Here is a 19,386-nt window from a genome sequence, read left to right on the forward strand (position 1 = left end):
TACTTCAGTTCTGTGAAGCACTAATGACATTCTTGGTGTGACCCTTCTCCAGACGGGAAACTAAGTCAAGAGCAGAAACTGGTGGCTGGAGCCAAGATAAGGCCAGTGATTATGTATGGTCCATAGCCACACAGTTTTCATCTCCTCCCTGTCTCTTTACACTCCTGCTAGGTTTGAATGTGCAGTAAGGCAGAGATCATCAAATGGGTTTGAAATCTGATATGATTCCCAGCACTGAAAGTTTCCCCGTTCTAAACAAGTAAATACGTTTCTTTAGAGGAGCCTGTGTTTGCTGGGTTTGTAAAGTCCTGTTCTTTTGTCCATGTGAAGGAAATAGACTGGAATATTCTGATTAAGGGGATATGCTGCTAACCCACATGATCAGCAATCCCTCAGGCCCAGAGAAAGGGAATCAGCTCAGGTAAATTCTACCTTTCTCACTTCATGCTGTGCAGAGCAGCAGCCTCTTCCTTGCAAACATCGGTTGCCCACAGTCAGACCTTTCTTTTTCCAGCTATGTCATTGCTGGCACAGGAAGTTTATTCTAAATTCCTTTTTGATTTTTAGCAAAAGAAATCACTTGAAAACTGGCAATGAAATTCTGAGGAGATTTTACCAGTTCCTCTTTCGTGCTGAGTTGAAGTCATTTGGAACTATGTTACGTGCATTATTACTTTGGTGCATCTTGTGACTCTCTCTCCCTCTTCATTCCCTCCAAATTGCTTCAGGACACCTTCTAACCTTTATACTGCATCACAAGCCTTCAGCAGAAGATCTTATGTTGCTGGAAGATGACTGGGTTTGGATCTTGGCCTTCCCTAAGCAGGATCTCCTGGCAAAAAAATGGGATTGGGAAAGAAATGGCACCTTTTTCCATCACACAGAACCACCCTAGAAATGGAGGCCTAGGCAGAAAATTACTTGTAATGCATTGTTCTTTAGGAAATGTGTTTGGCCTCCCATGGTCCTTTTGTTACAATGTCATACAGATATCCTTTATAAAATCTAAACCTGGCATCTTCCTATCTGAAGATCAAGTCAATAAATCCAAGATTAAGAGTTTACAGGTCTAATAATGTGGTCGGGTCTTGCTGTTCCTTGCATAGGAGATGCCACGTGAATCTGTGAAACAGGGTTCTGCTGTGGTTCCGACTGTTATATTTGTAAAGCCTTTTCTACTTATATTAAAATTATTAGAAATAATAAAGGTTCTTGTGAAAATGGTATTTAGACTTCTACCTTGAGGGGTTTACTTAAAAAATAAATTTGAGCCAAAATGTCGCAATGGGCAATTGGGAAGTAGTGTATATTTTGAGGTTTCCTGTGGCTTTGTGTCACAAAAAAAGTGTGTTGGAACTGCTGAGAGCTATAAAAGTGGAAATCTTAGATTATTCTTTAAGAGTGAGAAGTTGTTTGTTAGAAAGCAGAAAGCTTTTAATTTTTCCCCCTAAGGGATTCTGTAGTCAAACTTAATTAAATGTCTTCTAAGATCTCAAATAAAACCCTTCTGTTTGGCAGTAGCAAACAGCACACACAGGCCTGTGCACTTGTGTTGTCACTATAGGAAATTAGTTTCAAAGAATGGGGCTTAGTTCTAATGTTCAGATTAGGAAAGGAGAAAGTTTTGTTCTGAAGCTGAGTGTGAGAATAGGAGGCAGGAGGGTGTACCAGACCCTCTGGCCTTAGGTGAAGAGCCCTTTCGTTTTTTCTGTTTGCTGCTTCTGGCAGTTGAAGTAAACTAGCCAGATGCTTATACTTGAATCCAATTAATTTCTTAAATCAGTTGCCACAAAACATTGTTTTTTAACTAATGCCTAGATCTTTTGTCAAATTCACCAGCTTATTTAAATTATTCAATAGTCTTAACATAGCCCTGAGGCTACTGCTTCATGGCAGTTGTCACTTCTTAGTATTCTGGAATGCACTGCAGTCCTAGTACAGTCTAAAAATAATTGTTCAGATGGTGGTGTTTAAGTACATACTTATGTAGTGAGCCATTTTCACTGGACTTTCTGAAATTGGCTTTCTGTTGGATGGCTTTTTAATATCTTATTTTGCTGTGATTATCAAACTTTGTCTTGGTGCTTCTGTGGTTATTGAGTAAAGTGCTGAATTTATAACCTGGTATTTTTAGAGAACTGATAGTCACATGCCTGTGTTAAACTATGCAAGCACAGTAACACTTGTTAACTTTGAAGTTTAAAATTAAATCAGTTTAATGTATCAAATTCCATCCTATTATAATATGTGGAAATATGTATGTGATGAACTTAAAATTTAGTAGTTGCTACAGATACAGACATGAATTGTGTACTGAACAGAAGTAATCTAGACATTAATAGATGAAGATCTGTGGGTCTCAGAAATGAATTCTAACATCTGTGACTAGAGTATTGTGCCAGCAGTGCTTTTAGTTGAAAATACCTGTTTTTCAAATTTCTAGTCCATTTAAGGTCTGGTATACTTTGTGCCTTAATAGGTATACTTACACTTGCCTCAGCCACAGATTTTGGTAATTTTGTTCTGTAGTAAGTAAATTTAGGACTGTAAAATACTTAGGAAACAGGCACTGAGAACTGTTTATGTTACTGTTGCAGTTCTTAAAATGGCTTTACTCCTCCCCATCACAATTAAGAAACAAAACCACCAAAACAAAAGCAAAAACCAAACAAAAAAGCCTGTTGCAATTCTACAGTTGGTATTTTGATATTTGTTTATCACCACAGCATTAGCATGTTTGTCATGCTCTGAGTTTTACACTTGGAATCCTGGGTTCTTGATACATCCTTAGAACAATAACTCATGCCTTTGTGTTACTAAATAATAAAGATACCTGAAACAATTTTCTTCTTGTTTATATTGTACTTGCCATAAGTGTATGTATCAAGTGACTCCTCTGACAACTCCAGAATGCCAGGAAATGTGGAAAAACTTTATGATTTCAGAGATTTTTAATGCCTGGTACAGAATTTTGAATTTCGAAAAACAGGCCTTATTTTCCTCTTTCTATTCTCTTTAAGATTTCTTTGATCATTTGAGCTACCTAACTCACTTTGCTTGATCCTTTATGTCTCCTTTACCAGATACCAGCTCCTCCTAATTGTTTCATAGCCAGTTAATAAAATCCTGGCTTTTGACACTGTTTTGCCTGTCCCAGAAGAGCTGTCTTGTTTAACTTAAAAGTTTTGCTTTCTCCTTTTCACCTTATGTCTACCCTTAGTGGCTTATGCTGCAGCTCTTTCTCTATTACAGGATGCTTTGAGGAAATACCCTGTAAAGTTCAGGAAATTTGGGGGAAATTCTTGCTGATGTTGCTACTTCAGTCAGAGCTAAACTTGTCATTTGTGTGAGAGATGCTTTGTCAGTTTAGTTCCAGGAAGGGAGATGTATCAAAAAATGTTATTTTTGTAAGCCAAAAAATTATTTCAATTTTATAAACAAGAAAATGGGACTAAAGAGCATAGATTCTGGGGTGTTTGTATCCCCTTGCTTTACACTGAGGAGGTGGGTAACAAAACATGAGCAATTTTATGTGATTTTCTGAAAGCCAGGCTTGTCCCTTCAGCAATGGTGTTATTTAAGTTGGATTTCATTCTTTCAGTCCAGTTTGCAAGATGTGGGTATTTGAGCAGGGAACAGCATCAAAAATATTTTTTCAGATCTTTTTTCAATTGAGGAAATTAGGCTCATATCTTGGTTTATCAAACATGAAAGCATCCCTGAGTCTTGAAAGAATGAATGTAATTTAGGGGTAAGTTTAGAAAAAGTGTTTTTAACTGAAAGCTGGAAAAAGGCATTTTCTGAAAGCAGTGGTGACTAATGGTTGAACCATTCCAGTTTTGTTTGTTGCATGGACTTTGAGAAGAATTGGCGGCTGCACGGCTCCTAGGACAGGTCCGTAAGTTGATGTCAGCAACGTGAGGTGAGTTGGTGGGTTGTTGCAGGAATTGCTGTTTTACTATTTAACTTGGGTTGTCAGTTTAAAGACCATATTAAGTTTGTGATTCTTTTGCTGATGACAGGGACACTTCCCTGATCACTTGCTAATTTTTTTTAAGAATATAAGTTTACTGTTCTCCTGAACTGTTCTGTATTGCATTGTTTTGTTACCTTGGTTGCTCTCACATGTGTGGCTTTGCTTTCTCCCTGGTAGAAAGTGATGTTTCTTGTTTTTTCCATTTACTGAAGAAGTGGAGGTCAGGAAAATGTGTGGGTTTTAGCCTGGTGTAAAAAAAACAGTAAGTGAAGAAATTGTACCTTGCACAGATGGGTGTCACTTTCATGGGGGCAAGATAAAATATTATCTTGAGAGAGAGTTGTAGGAGGTTGCACAGTTAAGGAGGCATGTGGCTTTTGGTGGTTTTCTTCTGGGTAACTATTTCAACAATTGTAACCATACCAGTATCTGACCTCCTCTTGCCAAAATCAGGTTAAGGTATCACCTGTAATTCTGGAGAAAATAACTTTTAAATAAATAACAACTTGTATTGTTATAAATGGATATAATGAGATCATAATTGGCCTGCAAAGATAGAAATGTGATTTATATAGATTTTTTCCAAACTATGACTTTGCCCTGACTTAAACTGAAGTTTCATCATTGGATGGAATTATTTTAGAGCTCACATTAAAGTGTCCTTATCCATTTGGATGTTTCAGAGGAATTTCCACATACCTTCTGCTGATGCATTTAGAACTTTTCAGAATAGTAAAATTTGAACTATTTTTTAAAATGGTTTCCTGGTCTCTGGTAGCACTTTGTATTAGATGAGAGAGCATGAAAAATTGATTTGCAAAATCTTTGTGTGCATATATAAACAATGGAGAGATGAAATCAGACAGAAGTGAATAAGAGTAAATGAAGAACAGCTGACATCAGCACAGCTGCTATGTACAGATAGAATGTTCCTGGATGACTTCAGGATTACAGTGAAATTGAAGCTTAGTTGGATACTGGAACAGCACAGGAACTGGACTTACAAGCAGCTAGCTAATGTAGGCACTCTCCCTTAACAGGCAGTAGACTTGACAGAAAATCACTTGAAGCAGTTAAGTCTTTTTTTCCCCCCCTATAGGTAATGCTAGAAAAGTCTGGACTCATAGATTTATAGCTTGTGTGGTTAGGTTCTCTGGTGTATAATAGAGTATAAGTGCTGATTTGAAGCTTTATTATGCCTTGGGCACTAGTTATGTTTATCACCTAGTGGTGTTTGAAACCTGAGTTAATGCTGCAGCTTTTTTTAAGGAGAAGAAAGCTGAGACAAGTAAGAAGGGCTTCTGGACTTGTACATTTATTCTTATGTAACTTTTTAAGACCTTTTATACTTTGGTGGCTGCAACACTTGTAGCTGTTAGAAATTAGGAACAGGTTAAAAAATTGATAAGAACATCGGAATAAGGATATTTAAAGAAAGAACTTACAGTAGTTTCTTTCCTAATAAATTAAGGGTGGTGATAAAAATGAGAATATATTTTACATCAAAAGGAGTATCTGTTCCCTTGTATTAGTGCTAAATTTTATCATAAGTTTTTAGCTATTCTTTCCTGTGCTAATATCTGTTCTGGAGATTTCTCCCATTTATCCCTCTTCAATGAGTACACTAGTCAGGTCTTTGATACTTCCTTTTTAACTAGCTCAGAACTGTTGGGTTTTTTAATAAAGCAGCTTGCAAACGAGAACAATGAACAGTAATTCTACATGTGTTCAGAGAATAAAAACTTCTGTTCCCATGTCAATCTTCACATCATTCTCCAAAAAGACATGCTACTTGGAAGGCCTGACTGTATCTCCAGTGCTAGCAGTCAAACCACTGCTTCCAGTGTGAGAGCACTGAAGCTACAGGGCATTTTGCTTGTCTCTCCAAGCAACATTAACACCCAAATTCCTGCTTGTAGTTGAATTCAAGTTACTGTTTCAGATTAATTTTCTGCCTCCTTCAAAGACTTTTTAAAAACTGTAATTTTGATGACAGTGTAGTAATGATACAAAAGGCTGTGCTCCTTGCTCATTCTATACAAATTTGCCAGTTCAGCTTTTTTCTTTGGGCTTTAGCACCACATATGAATGGATGAGATACATCTCGGATCTTTGCTTGCCATTGCTCTTAAGCAGTGAATGGTTTGTATTGCCACAGTTTGTCACCCTGAACTGCCATCTGTTTTGTGTCCTTCCTTAAGTGCCTGCTGTTTCAAAGTCTGGCCTGCTTTTTTGAATCTGTGTACATTTTTCCTAAAGAAATTCTCCTTTCTGCTGTTCTGTAAATACCAAAGTATATGCAAGATGTTATGGCTTGACTAGCTGTTCCTATTTGGTTCTTAGCGCAGAATGCAGAATTAGATTGGAGTTGTTTGAGAACCACACTGTGTAATACCTTGGCCTAATGAATAGTATCATCAGTTTGATTGACCTGTGACATTCACTTATTCTCAGGTTGCTACTTTTTGGAACTTTGTTTTTATGTGGACTTCGCTGGAATAAATTATGTAGTGATTGGCTTTCTTTGAGGCAGATATTCTTTTTGCCTGAAGGATTTTTTTTTCTGCACTACTTGAAAGAAAATACAATAGAACTGCTAAAGCCCTGTATTTTTTCCCCCTTCTTTGCTCCTATGTTTACTCATTAATTTCTGACACAATTAAGGGGTTTATTTACTTAGCAAACTTCATCCATGATTTGGAGAATCCGTGCAGTTTCAACATGATCCATTATTTAATTTACAAAGTACGTTAATATCAATAAAGCCTCATCCTGTATCAAAATATAGGAATTTACCTTTCAACCTAAAATTACAGTGACTGTAATGTGATATAAATGTTGTTTCTACCTAATCCCTCAAACCTGAATGTCTGCTTAGTCTGTATAAAATTCAGGATGTAATTATTTTCTCCTTTTTCTCTCTATGCCAAGGAGACTTTCCTTATTACATAAGGCCATTGGATGGTGTTTCAGTACAGACATAACTAATTTATTTTATAAGGCAAGGGATTTTATTTACTCCCCAAATGAACGTCAGTTCCTCATTTGCACCTAAAGTTAAAGATTGTTCCCTCAAAATTCTGTCTTAAACATAGTCTGTCATACAAGGATTTTGCTGTGGCAGAAATCCCCTTAAGGTAGAGTTTTGGGACCTGTAGTATAAAGTATGGTGTAATATGTGATACAGTATCTCTTCTTAACATGACACAAAAATAATTACCTTCGGAGACTGGGGACTGTACCCTGTTAGGTTTTTTCTTCCCAGTTTGAGTTGTTTTAGAAAGGAATAATTTGTACCTGTGAATGATGTGAAGCTTTCTTAGTGAAGACCACCATTTTTTAATAAGCCTTCTGCCCTAGTTGCCCAGTTGCTGTCTTAGCACACTGACCTTATTTTTTTTTTGACTATGTTTGTAGTAGTGTCTTCTTCATCTAAAGACAGTAGAAAGATTTATAAGTATTTGAATGTTTATATATTGTGTTTTTACTGTGCTGTTAGTGACAGCTTTACCTGTGAATTTGTTAGCCTTTTGCTAAATGAAAACATTCTTAGATATGGGAACTAGATATATATTTTTAATGGTTTTTTAACAAACATTGTGCTCTTGTATATAGAAGTGGTCAATTAAATACAGATATCTTATTAAAGAACTGCCTCATGGCACTAGGCATCTATCCTAACCTTTAAAATGAAGGCTAAACCCCAGAGAAGCTCAAACTAAAGCAACTAACATGACTGCCTGCAAAAAAACACACTAAGATAATGAGTTCTCTGAGTATTCTGGGAGAAGCAATTCCAGTGGTCATAAGAAGGTTGAGTTAAAGATGCAGATGATTACTTTTAAAGTGAGATCATTTAGTGAGAGAGGATATTGTTTTCTTCAGCTCCAAACCCATTACTTTTGGTATCTTGTTAAGTGCTTAGTAAATTAAAAAAATGAATTTCTGTCAGCTCCAAGCTCCTGCAGCTTATAAGAATAAATTGGAGTATTGGATCAATTTTGTCTGTGGAAATGGGATTATATGTCTGTATGTAAACAGATCCATAGCTATGTCTATCTCTACAGCTAGAGCAAGTTGGTGTGGAATATAATTTTTGTAAACAGCTTTGGGAATTTAGAATTTCTATTTCTTCCACTTGATTTTAAAGACTATCAAACCCAGCCTCTAATAATTAAATACTAAGGGCTTTAAAACAACTTTCCCCCAGCTTTTCAAAGCAGTGTTGTTATACTGCAATTATCTAGTTTTTGATGATTCAGACTAATGTATAATCGAAGGGGTTTGTCCCCACAAGGAGCAGTGATCACCCTCTGCAGCAGTGGTGTCCCTCTGTCACTACATAGGGCTGTTGAAGCTTTTTTTGCCATCTGTTATTCCTATGTGCTGATTTTTTTACTTGGCCTGAATGCTTTGACCTGTAAGGGTGGTGAGGTTTAAATGCTGAGCACAGACTGATTAACAAGGCATTAAGTCAGTTAATTCTTTCATTTTTAAATAAAGTATTAACATGGTTTTGGTGGTCACTGATGTGCATTACAAGTTAAAGAGATAGCTTATGTAAGCAGTGTGGATTTCTAAACCGTTTGAAGTTTTTGGTGGTTTTAGTCCTCAGTCTTAAACTGTAGAGTTCACAGAAATTAAGTTGTTGGATTTGCTTGCTCATGGTAACTGCTGCAGTATTGAACAACAGGTATGTTACTTGTTCAAAGAGAAATGTTTTAAATGTTTTAAATGAGTTTGTGTAAGCCTTGCTCTGTAAATGTGGTTTGTAGAAGGGATTTTCCTGTTTTATAAAACAACGCTAGATTTACTAGGCAAGAGGTGGCTTTGCCACTCCCGTGGCTTAGTACCTGAGTGCTAATTTAGTGAAATTTGAAATAAAGTAGGCTAGGGCTTGAGGAAGGTGGGACTCATGTCCTCTAGATGGTACTGAAATAACATGACCTACAACCTAATTTTTCCATGCTTTCTAAACTTCAGATGTGGTGGACTTCAAGTATTTCTCAGTTACAACCACAATGGTGTATAAGATTGACCAAAAGTCCCACTGGAGGGGAAAATAAATTGAAATCCTTAAGCTTTAGAAGTAGTTTTAAATGTTGAAGAGCATGAACTAAAGATTTCTGTTTTGAGAAGGTACTTTTTAGTCCTGAGGCCATCTGTATAAAGACTTTTCATAAAAAGATCTTTCAGTCATCTAAGAATTCAAGAAGATTCATTAATACCACTCTTAATTTCATGGAATTGTAGAATATTCCAAGTAGGAAGTGACCCACAAGGATCACTGAGTGCTCTTTGGGGAAGACATAAAAGTTCTGTATGGCTTTAACAGAGGGCCTGTTACTGCAGGGCAGCCTCCTTGAGAAGCGGCTGCTGAATTTTCTTGGAGATATGGTGCTAATGGATAGACAGGTACTATCCAACACTGTTACCAACTTGTAGCATCTTAACCTCTTAGGACTCGTTTTGATTTATGCTGTTGTGAGTTGATGTACCCTGGAAGGACATGCTGGCATTCCTGGTTGACACAGTCTCCTGTTGTATGCCTTGCAAATTATGAGGTACCTTCTGACTTTAAACATGTGCTTAATTAATGTTGCTGTTGCTTGGAAGGATGGCAGTGCATAGGGCAGTGCTTTTCCCCCAAATGCTGTGTTGAGCAGTCCTTCTGGGTCTGTTCTAACATCTCACCTGGAGATCTGGGGCATATTAACAGGTTTTGGATTACACTAAACCTATTTGTTACAGCATGTTAGAATAGAAACTGTAGTTAGGGCATGTGTAGGGAGAAGACACAGACTTCAGGAGAGGCTAAGAGTTCCTGGGAACTCTTAACAATTGTGTAAGACTTTGTACAATAAACACAAGTACTCCAGGTTTATCTTGGCTCCCCTCTCCAGCTGTGTATCTTTTGTGTGAAAGGCCATTAGTCATGTTTCTGGATGCCAGAGTAAGATACAGAAGTTTATTGCTTGCAGGTGGTGCTTCACATGCAGAAATAAATGATTTCTGCTCATGCAGTTAGTTACCTGACGACGTTACACAGCTTGGTTGTAATTTTTGAATTGTGCTAACGTACATCTGAACCTGGTGTTCTTGCAGCCCTTCGAAAGCCCTTTAGGAAAGGCTTGCAGTCCTTTTCCTAAAGCCTATTTTGATGTTATGTAGACCAACTAAAAGTTCTTAACAGGTTAGTTGTTACAACAAAGGAATCACAATTTACTGAAGAAATCTACTGCTGTCTTGCTGATGGCCTTTTAAAGTAGGATTGAAAGTTTAGGTCAGTATAGGAAATGGCATCTGAGCCGTAAAGACTTTTTTTTCCTTCCATCATACATATACTTTGGACCAAGTGCCATACTCATGATTGTACATGAAAGGAGAGTCTGCACGAAGAGTAATTAAAATAATGTTGATGTAACAGACTCTTGGTGGTCAGTCATTTCCTCTGTAATCTGAGTGCTGAAATCTCAGCAGTTTGACAGTTTTAAAGCTTGTGTTTCTCTGATCATCATAATCACAGAAAGTGGTAACATTCTCTTTTTTCAGTAATATTTACCTCTGAGGATTTTAGGCCATGCATAACTACTGCATCTATCTAAAAATAATTTCAAGAAAGGCCTCTTCTCATACCTTCATGTTATCATGGTGATACTCAAGTTTCAGCATAATTGGATGTGTCAGGACCTAGCTTTAATTTTGGTCCAACTTGTTATTTTGATAATGGCATTAAACTTGTACAAATTTGATGCTATCACATTCAAATTCTAAAGGTATCCTAGTCTATCAGTGTGTGAGTAGTTCTCCATTGACACTGATGGTGGGAGCTCTGTTTCCATTCTCTTTTATTGTTATATTGAAATATGATGTAGGTTTATTATAGGATTTAAAAACCCATGACTGTTAATCTGAGTAAGCGTATATAACGTGCTTAAAAGCTTCTGTCTCTCTTGTATCACTTCCTTCTGACTTGGAAAAAGATTCAAACATTCCAAGATGTAGCCTCTAAAATATCTTACATTTTAACCCAGAGACAGAATTGATGTATAGTCCATTATCCACAGAGATAGGTCTGTTTTGTGCCTGGTGTAATGCCATTATATACATATTAAATGTCTATTTTATGAAAGTATTTAACCTGAAGAAGCTATTATTGTGCTTGGAATGTGTTTTTGCTTATTAGCAGTGCATGTTAAGTAGACATTGTAGGGCTGGAGAGGTAGGGATTTGTCCTTTCTCTTCAGCCTTACTCTTTCTACTTCTGATTCTTGCTGCTAGCCAAAATTTTAAGAACATTGCCCTGGAAGTTTTTTCCTTTTTAAAAGTGTAGTGATATTCTTCTGTTTAGCAGTCCACTTCGACTTGGTGGGTAGGACATCGTTCTTGTCATTTCTTCCTCCCTCTGCCCCAGCTGTTTTTTTGTTGACTTTGCAAGCAAACTGAAACTTCCTCTCTCATGTTTAATATAGAAAGGAGATTCTCTGTCCTAGGACCTTCCTAAACTATGCTAAGAGGTCAATATTTTTGCAAAAGCAGCTTAAATCTGTTATCTTATCCTCTTGTGTGAGGTTTCTTGTGCTTATGTCTGTGTTGAGCTTTAGGCTGCCAACAGTGATGCCGTAGCTTCCCTGGTAATAGTACAGGTGGGAAAATAATAATCATGAGGGAAAGATCAAACCAAAAAATAAGGCAGTTAGCTAGGGATGTCTGGTATAACCTAAGCATATGGCTGTGTGGGTGGCCATAGACTTTTTGGAGCTCCATGTTTAGAAAACCTGCCTAACTAATATTTGGATGATTCTCTAGCTAGTAGAGCATTCAATTCCAGACACTTGGTAATCTGAATTTTTGTAGTCATGCCCACTGCTCCAAATTCCTGTCATTCATCTATTTTAATGTGTCTCTTGTGGAGTAGTTGTAAAATTACCCACTGTTTTGACCTGACAAATGGAAATATGTGAGCTCTTCCTGCTGCTGTTCAGCTGGTGTATGGCTGCTTACACCACTGAAGTGAGATGATGCTTCTGCATGGAAGAATGGGGCATGTAAAACTATATGCTGACTTGCTATATGTTTGACCTTTCCATAGCAGTGACAGACAGGGTTTCAGTTCATCCCTGCGTGTTGAGAGTGTGTTTTGTTTATTCAGTCAGATTTTTAGAGCCCCTCACTGAATTTCAGCCTTTACAAACTTGCTCCCATACAAAAGCCTGTTTTGCTTGCCCTTAGTGGGCTTGCCCAGCCATGCTTCCTCGCTCAGCTTGTCTGACCAAGCTCATTGCTACCTCCGAATGTGAATTTCTGTAGAATGTTTTGCACAAGGCGGTGAGCCATTTAACAGTGAGACTTGGGAAACATGGTGTTAAAAGTTATCAGTAACAGTAGCTCTTCTGCTAGGTTGTACTGTATGTCATTGAGATCAAATAGTTTGGAAATAGTGAGGTTTTGATTCAAATAAAACATGTGCTTTTCAGAGAAAATGTAAAGGAAGAAGGATCTGAAAGACCTATCACTGCATGTACTGGTGAAGGAGAGCACAGGCTTACTGGAGAAGGCAGTATGTAGGAAGCAGTGGAAGGGGACAGCTTTTTACTCCTAACATAAAAACCCAGCCCTGCTTCCTCTTTGTCTGTTCCTCTTCCATTTTCTAATTAATTCTTTTCCTTCTCACTAACTCTTTTTCTGTACATGAACAGATTTGTATTTTGCAGCTACTGTAACCACTAGGTAAGAAGTGATGTGTTCTCTCACCTTTTAAGCATAAAATGGTATTTCATGAATTCCAGATGATGTCTGCAGTTCTAGTTCTGCCTTGCTGAGCTGCTGTCTAATTAAAACTTCAGCTTTCCTCTTATCTCCTATACAACCCAAACCTCCCATATTTTTTATTCTCTTACAGTTCAAATTTCTTAAGTACTAGTGGTGAATGAGTTTTTTCATCCAGTGATTTGGATAATTTATCATAAGTTTTAAAAAACCTGTTCAGTGTTAGGTGTGAAATTCTGTGAACTGTGATCTAAAAGAGTTGAAAGTCATTTATTTGCTGATAGACAGTGCTATGCAAATACTCTATGGTAGATCATCCAGTTGCTTAGCAATAACATTAACAGTCATGAGTGTTTATAAAGCAAATACAATACGATATGGTCAACAAGGTATGTGGTGCTTTTTGTATTACTTAAGTGTCCTGATAATTGTTGGAAAACGTTTATTAGGATTACATGAGCCAGCACCTGACACTTAAGAGCAACAACTTGAATGAGTAAATCTGATAAATTATATGCCTGTGTTTTTTAATCTAAACCCCCACAACTTGAAACAAGTGGTGAACATGATGGTTTTCCAAATACACTAGCTTTGAACTTTGAAATGTTATTTTCATGGCTTTGATAAATACTCTTGTAATGGCTTTGGATGTTCAGGCTGGAATTACTAAGGGTGATAGGTTATGTGATTAAAAGGCTTGTTTCCGTGTGCGCAGCAAAGCCCTGAGGCACAGCAGTGGGTGGGGGAACTTGGTAACTTCATCAGAAAAATGAGCCCCCTGACCTGGCTCCTGCCAGGGCTGTCACTGGAGATTATCAGCCCTTGGGGAGCTGGGTGGCAGACACTTGAGTTAAAAGAGATCAGCTTGCAGACTGGAAAGGGGTAGATGCAGGTAAGAACATTTTGGAATTGTACTTTGGAAAAGGTTGGGGAAAGGGGGGATTGGTGACTTTGTGGGCAATGAATAATGGGGGAAATAGAGGAGCAAAGGTAGCTGCTTGTGTGTAAGCAGGTCAGGATGTTTGTGAGGCCGTGCCCTGGCCTCATCAGTGCAGTCTCATTAAACTCTAATTGATTGTGTAAGGGGCTCAGTACTGTGTGTGTGCCTATAGGGGGTCTCAGTGCCAGCAGCTCGAGGCTGACCATGGGTCACAAGGGCCCACGTGGCGGGGTCAGGTGAGGGGATGTGCGTGGGGTGTGATGGCTGAGGACAATGAAGCAGGAGAGGGAGCAGGAGAGGAGACTTGGGAGTGGTCACAAAGTCCAGAAAAAAACCTGTGTGCTTCTGTGTGATATAGTTGCAGGAACTAGGAGCCAGGCCAAGTGCTGCAGAGACTCTGGGGTGTGGCTGAGACCCCTGTTAGTGTGTGTATTTGTGCATGAAGTAACTGCAGGCTCTGGGGGCCAGCTGCTGGGTAGAGACGGTCCAAGGCCACATCCCAGAGGGCTCTGTAATGAGTGTCTGCATGTTTGTGAGAGGGTCTCACAGGGGCTGATGTGTCCTGTGCTGCTAGCTGGGCACACAGGACCTCGGCTGCTGGGTGAACTGTGAGAGAGCCCAAGGGCAGTTACAGGGCTGGTTTTTCTCTGAGTGTGTGTGCACGTGTGTACGTTGTCTCCTCATGGACTTTCACCCCCAGCAGCGAGGAGCGGGAAGAGGATGTTGGTGCCGGCTCTGTTTACCCAAGTGCTGAGTTTGCAGTGACCTGTGTTGCCAGACGTGTGTGTGCTGTGCACGTGTTTTGTGTGTGCCTGTGGGGAACTGTGCTCAGCCTCACTAGCAGGCCAGACCTTGGACTGGGGTGCCTCTCTTGGGCTGCTGGATTCGGCAGCTGCTAGTAAATGGCTGTGCATCTGAAAAAAGGTGCCAAGGCTCTTGGAGAAATCTCTCCTTATCAAAACTCCAAATGATCATCTGAGATAATTTACTTCAGGAGATACTGATTCCAGTTTTCAAATGTACTGTGCTGGTGAAAGACGTAAGAGAAAATGTAGTATAATGGGAAATAATTGCAATGTAAAGACTCACAGATGCTGGGGCTTACAGAAAGTCAGAAGTCTGAGCGTACACCATTTATAATTAATTTAGAACATATATGCAGTTTAGAATATAAAATCTAGTTTAAATACAGCTATTAAGTATGTCATATGGTGTTGGACAGCATTGTTCCCCTGCTGGATCTCTACTTTTCAGACTGTTAATGAAATCTTTATGGTAGTACATTGTCACTTATTTATTACTGTTGCACTTTTTGTCTAAGCTGCCTCAAAACATTCAGATCTGACCTTGAAACCTTTTCTATGCATGTGTATCCTAAAGCAAAATCCATACAAGCAGCACATATTTAAGTGTCTTCCTTTTCTGGGATAGTTCTCTATTTTGAATTAGCAGAGGTTGCAAATTGTCTTAAGCCTACAATAAGTTTCTCTGGAATTATGTAAGAAACTTCATCTGAAGGAAAGCCATCATTCATAAAACCTTCTAGATACTTAAGCTGTTACTTAGTGATATTGTCTAAACTTATGTAAGTTGACAAATTTTTAAAAAATACTTTGAATTCTCTCAGCCACCTGCTTGGCTGGAGGAAATAGCTATCAGTAAAAAAAAAAAAAAAAACAAACCACAAAAAACCAACTCAACAACCTTGATAGGGAAAACCAGGAAAAGTGAAAAACTCCTTGAAGCAATCATGAGAATAAATGTTTCATGCTGTTGTGCTCTGTGAAGCTTCAGATACTGTGCTGCAAGGGTGTTTCAAAATGTCACAGGCACTGTGTAAATAGGTTGGTAGTTCAGCCCTATTCTTGTACCCTGATACACCTATCCCCTTTTTTATTTATTTTGTTCTTAAAATGAGCTCAGACCTCTGAAGAAGCTCACATTAGACATTTGGCATCATTCTAATGTCTCATCTATTTTAAAGCAACTGATGTAGGGGGAAAATAAAGAATGGTTTGCTTCATACAAAGTACATACTGGTAGAAAATCAGAATGGCTTGTGCTGTTTGGGGAATGGTATGTAGCCCAGTGGCTGAAGACTGATGGAACACAGTAGAAAAGAGAGTTAAAGGTCTCTGATATCTTATTGTGGAGGAAGTTAATGCAGTATATAAAAGCTGAGGGGGTTACTGAATCTGGAAAGAATGAGTTCATTCAAAATATGTAGGCTAGAATGCCTGCATCATGAAGATGGAAGGAAGGGTCCTCTGCTGAACTTAAAAAAAAGAATTTAGATGAGTTTTTGAAAACTAGAAGTGCCTTATCTTTAAGTAAAAAAGCCAAACAAACAGATACTAATTTCAGCAGAGGAATATTTTGGAAAGAACATGTTATGCAAACCAAGTTTCTAAGGAGTCTGTAGACAAAACAGAGTTTAAGACCTGATACGCAAAATGATTCATGTTTGTACTGCAATTAATTATTGGGGGTATGTGTATCAGTTATCTACTGTAAAGGATTTTATTTATCCTTGAACAGATCCTTTTGTGAGAATTTAAAAAGATTGACACTCAGCCCTGTGTGACACCAGTGTATTGAAAACAAGATTTTGCAGTTCAGATGACCTGTAGTGTTCTGGCTTGGCTGTTAAATATGGGCCAGATTTGTGAGAGCTGTGGGGAAGGTCTGAGTTCTGGACAACAATAAACTGATGAAATAATTGTGGTACCTGAATTTGGTTTTTGTTTGTTTGCTGAGGATTATAATGGGCACATGTTCTTTCAGCATTTGTACATTCTTTCACTATGGGTCCACAGTGCTTTTAATTTGTTTCGTTTCCTGGCTCACTTAGCAGGTGGTGACTTCCTGAGAAGTCACTGGCAACTGAATACTGTGGCTCCATTATAGGATTAAAACTTGATTCAGAAGTCGTTAGCTTCATCCTCTTTGACCACTAAGTACTGAAATAAATGTTTTCCATATTATGTTCTGTGAGCTTCTACAAGATACAGCTTGACTTCTAATGTGTGTTAGTATTTAATCCTAATTAAAAAAGGGTAGGTCACTTACCTGAATACTTAGATAAGGACTTCTTTCTTGTCTATGTAGTGTCTGCTTTCTGATTAGTCACTTTAAAATGCAAAACACTGGGGTATGGGAACAAATCTCTGCAGTGAATTCTGGATTCAGTTTCATGATAATATTTTCCCTTCTACTTGTTAATATAGTTGCATGTCTATTCCTGCCTTCACTGATCTTATAAAGCTGTTGGTTCTTTCCTGTTCTTGTTTGCCAAAAAGTCTTAGGCTAAATTAGTTGATGAAAATGTCTCTATTTTGCTGATGCTGAGTCAGAAGTGTTTATTTAAAGATGATGAATTTAGTAATCATCAAACCATGTTTAAATCATCAGGAATGCTAATTATAGATCATCCAACCTATATTTCTGAAATCCTTAATGACTTAAAGTCCAAATCCTCCTTGCTTAAGTTAATAATAAATGCATTGGTTTCAGTTGGAAATAGGTGACTGTAGTTCACAAAAGATAAAACTAGTAATTATGAAGATGAAAACATAGAACTTCTTTCCCATGACATGGAGGGGAGAGAAGCTGAAGTTCTCTTTTTCCATGTCCTTTAGGGTAAGAAAGGAATAAAAATATTTAGAGATTTTTTCAAGCTATATATATTTTTTTTGTGTGTGTTTTTATGATGCTTTCCTGTGTTATGGTGTATTTTGAATATTTATTCTGCCTGATTGGTAAGTTTTTTTTCCTTAATTTTCATGGCTTCTGTTAGCATCTTTATTAGCTAATATTTGAGGATCATACTGTTGATTATGGCTAGTTTGGGAGTCAATCCGAGGAAGAAAACAAGTCTTCCATTAAGCCTTTACAATTTGTTTAACACTTTATTTCCAGTAAGTATTTATAGCGGTAGTATGCTTTAATAGGTAGGGGAACATTTCATGGAAAGCTAATTCTGGAACAAAGCTATTTTAGAAAAGAATGAAAAAGCTGTCTTCTGTGCACAGACTAGGGTATGGTTACAGACATAAAGTTCAAGTCTAAATTGTTATCATATAATTTTTGTCCATTACATGTGATGAGGAAATATCCAGATTGTTGTGCCTGTCCTTTTTTTAATCTGGAAATTCCATTTTCTTAGTGATTGTGAAATGTCATGACATTGCAGTGGTTCTGCATGCTGTTATGAAGCAGTGCTGTTTTACTGAATGTAGACGTTTCTTACATTTTCAGGGACCAAAATACCATTGTTTCTGGTTTTGCCTTTAAAGTAGATGGAAATCTGGGTACTTTCTAGTAAGAATCTGTGATGAAAAGAAAGAATATTAAATATTTTAGTGTCTGACTAATTTAGATGAAGGATCTGTCCATGATTATGCCTTATCTACTTTCAGAAACTGATGGCTAGTTCTAGGGAAAAGTTTCGTTCAGTTAAAACTGGCTGAAAAATTATTCAGTGCAGCTTCCTAATAGGGCATCATTTGAACTTAGTGGACCATTACACATTATGCTAACTGGTGTTAAATAAAATTAATCCAGAGTTGGCAGGTACAATTACTCTTACTGAAGTTTCTGTTAGAGTGTCTGAATTCAAGGTGTTTATGAGTGTTGTTTAATCAAATTTTAAATAGAAATCATGAGTCTATTCTAGGCTCTACTGGTACTGGTAAAACAAGACATTCAATAGTCTTTATTTTTCAAAGTGGAATGTTAAAAAAAAGAAACCAAAATTAAAAAAACTAAAAAACATGTTTTACTGTAGACAAGATGACAAGGTGGGTATGTTTTAGGGGCTGGGAGAAAAGTATTGCTGCTATGACTTTATTTTTTCAGTGTATGATAATGGCTTCAGGAGAAATGGTACAGAGTGCATGTGAGATCAAATAATGCTAAGTTTGCAACATTTATAATTCTGAGAAATATAGGAAATTCTATGCTGTTAATGAAGGCAGATTTAATATGGCAGTATTGCTGATGAAAGGCAGACTTAATTACCATGGATAACATGACATGCTTTGTTAAAACTTTCCTTTCTGCACTAGCCTACTCCTTCATGTTTAGTTTTACGTGGATGCATATAAAGGTAAGACAACTTTAAGATGTTTCAGGTTTCTGAATGCTTTGAGGAAGAAATGACTGTGACTCCCTTGAAAAGAATGTTTTATCAGAGGTTTTCTTTAAATTCTACCCAAGATTCAGAGATCAAATATACACACATTTTCTGATACCAAGTGTGTGCTTCTCATTTAGTATTGGGAAGAAAATAAGATTTTTATCTTGATGATGGGAAAAACCCAAGTCCCAGCACCTATTATCTAATTCTCTTCAGTGAGTTCCTGTTGTGTCAAATTACCCATGGTTTGTTACTTTTTTCCTTCTTTTTTTTTTTTTTTTTCCCTATGACCTGAATCTCTCAAAACTTTGTGACAGCAGGGGATTGTCACCTCATTAAACTTCTGTATGGCTTTGGAGCCAGGACAGTCAGTGTTTGAGAACAAATGAGTCTGAGCATCAGAAGAATGTTTTGTGCCTGTGTAGAGTCCCAGTTCATAACTGCCAAGTTTAGGCAACTGCTTATCTTTGGGCTATTCTTAACCTCAGCAAACATGTATTGCAAACATTTCCAGCATGTCTAACCTTGCTGTTAGAGCTCAGTCTAGGGTACAACTTCTGAAAA

At 37.7% G+C, this 19,386-nt stretch overlaps 1 protein-coding gene across 8 annotated transcripts in view; it reads left to right on the forward strand.

Moving 5' to 3' along the window:
• TSC22D1 (TSC22 domain family member 1) overlaps positions 1-19,386 on the forward strand; it is a 90,429-nt gene that overhangs the window by 37,851 nt on the left and 33,192 nt on the right. For 4 of the 8 annotated variants that reach the window (XR_007779046.1, XR_007779047.1, XR_007779044.1 and 1 more), the window contains one exon: positions 729-2,846. The exons of 2 other annotated variants lie outside the window; for them this stretch is intronic. Coding sequence is in view for 1 of the 6 variants with exons in the window: in XM_050981437.1 (XP_050837394.1) it covers positions 3,838-3,889 (52 nt within the window). In the remaining 5 variants the exon portion in view is untranslated. Of the gene's footprint in view, positions 1-728; positions 2,847-3,837; positions 4,270-19,386 lie in introns of those variants that run through there. 2 more of the 8 variants (XR_007779045.1, XM_050981437.1) reach the window with 2 other exon arrangements.

This window comes from Serinus canaria, chromosome 1 (genome assembly GCF_022539315.1).
Source record: "Serinus canaria isolate serCan28SL12 chromosome 1, serCan2020, whole genome shotgun sequence".
NCBI lineage: Eukaryota > Metazoa > Chordata > Aves > Passeriformes > Fringillidae > Serinus > Serinus canaria.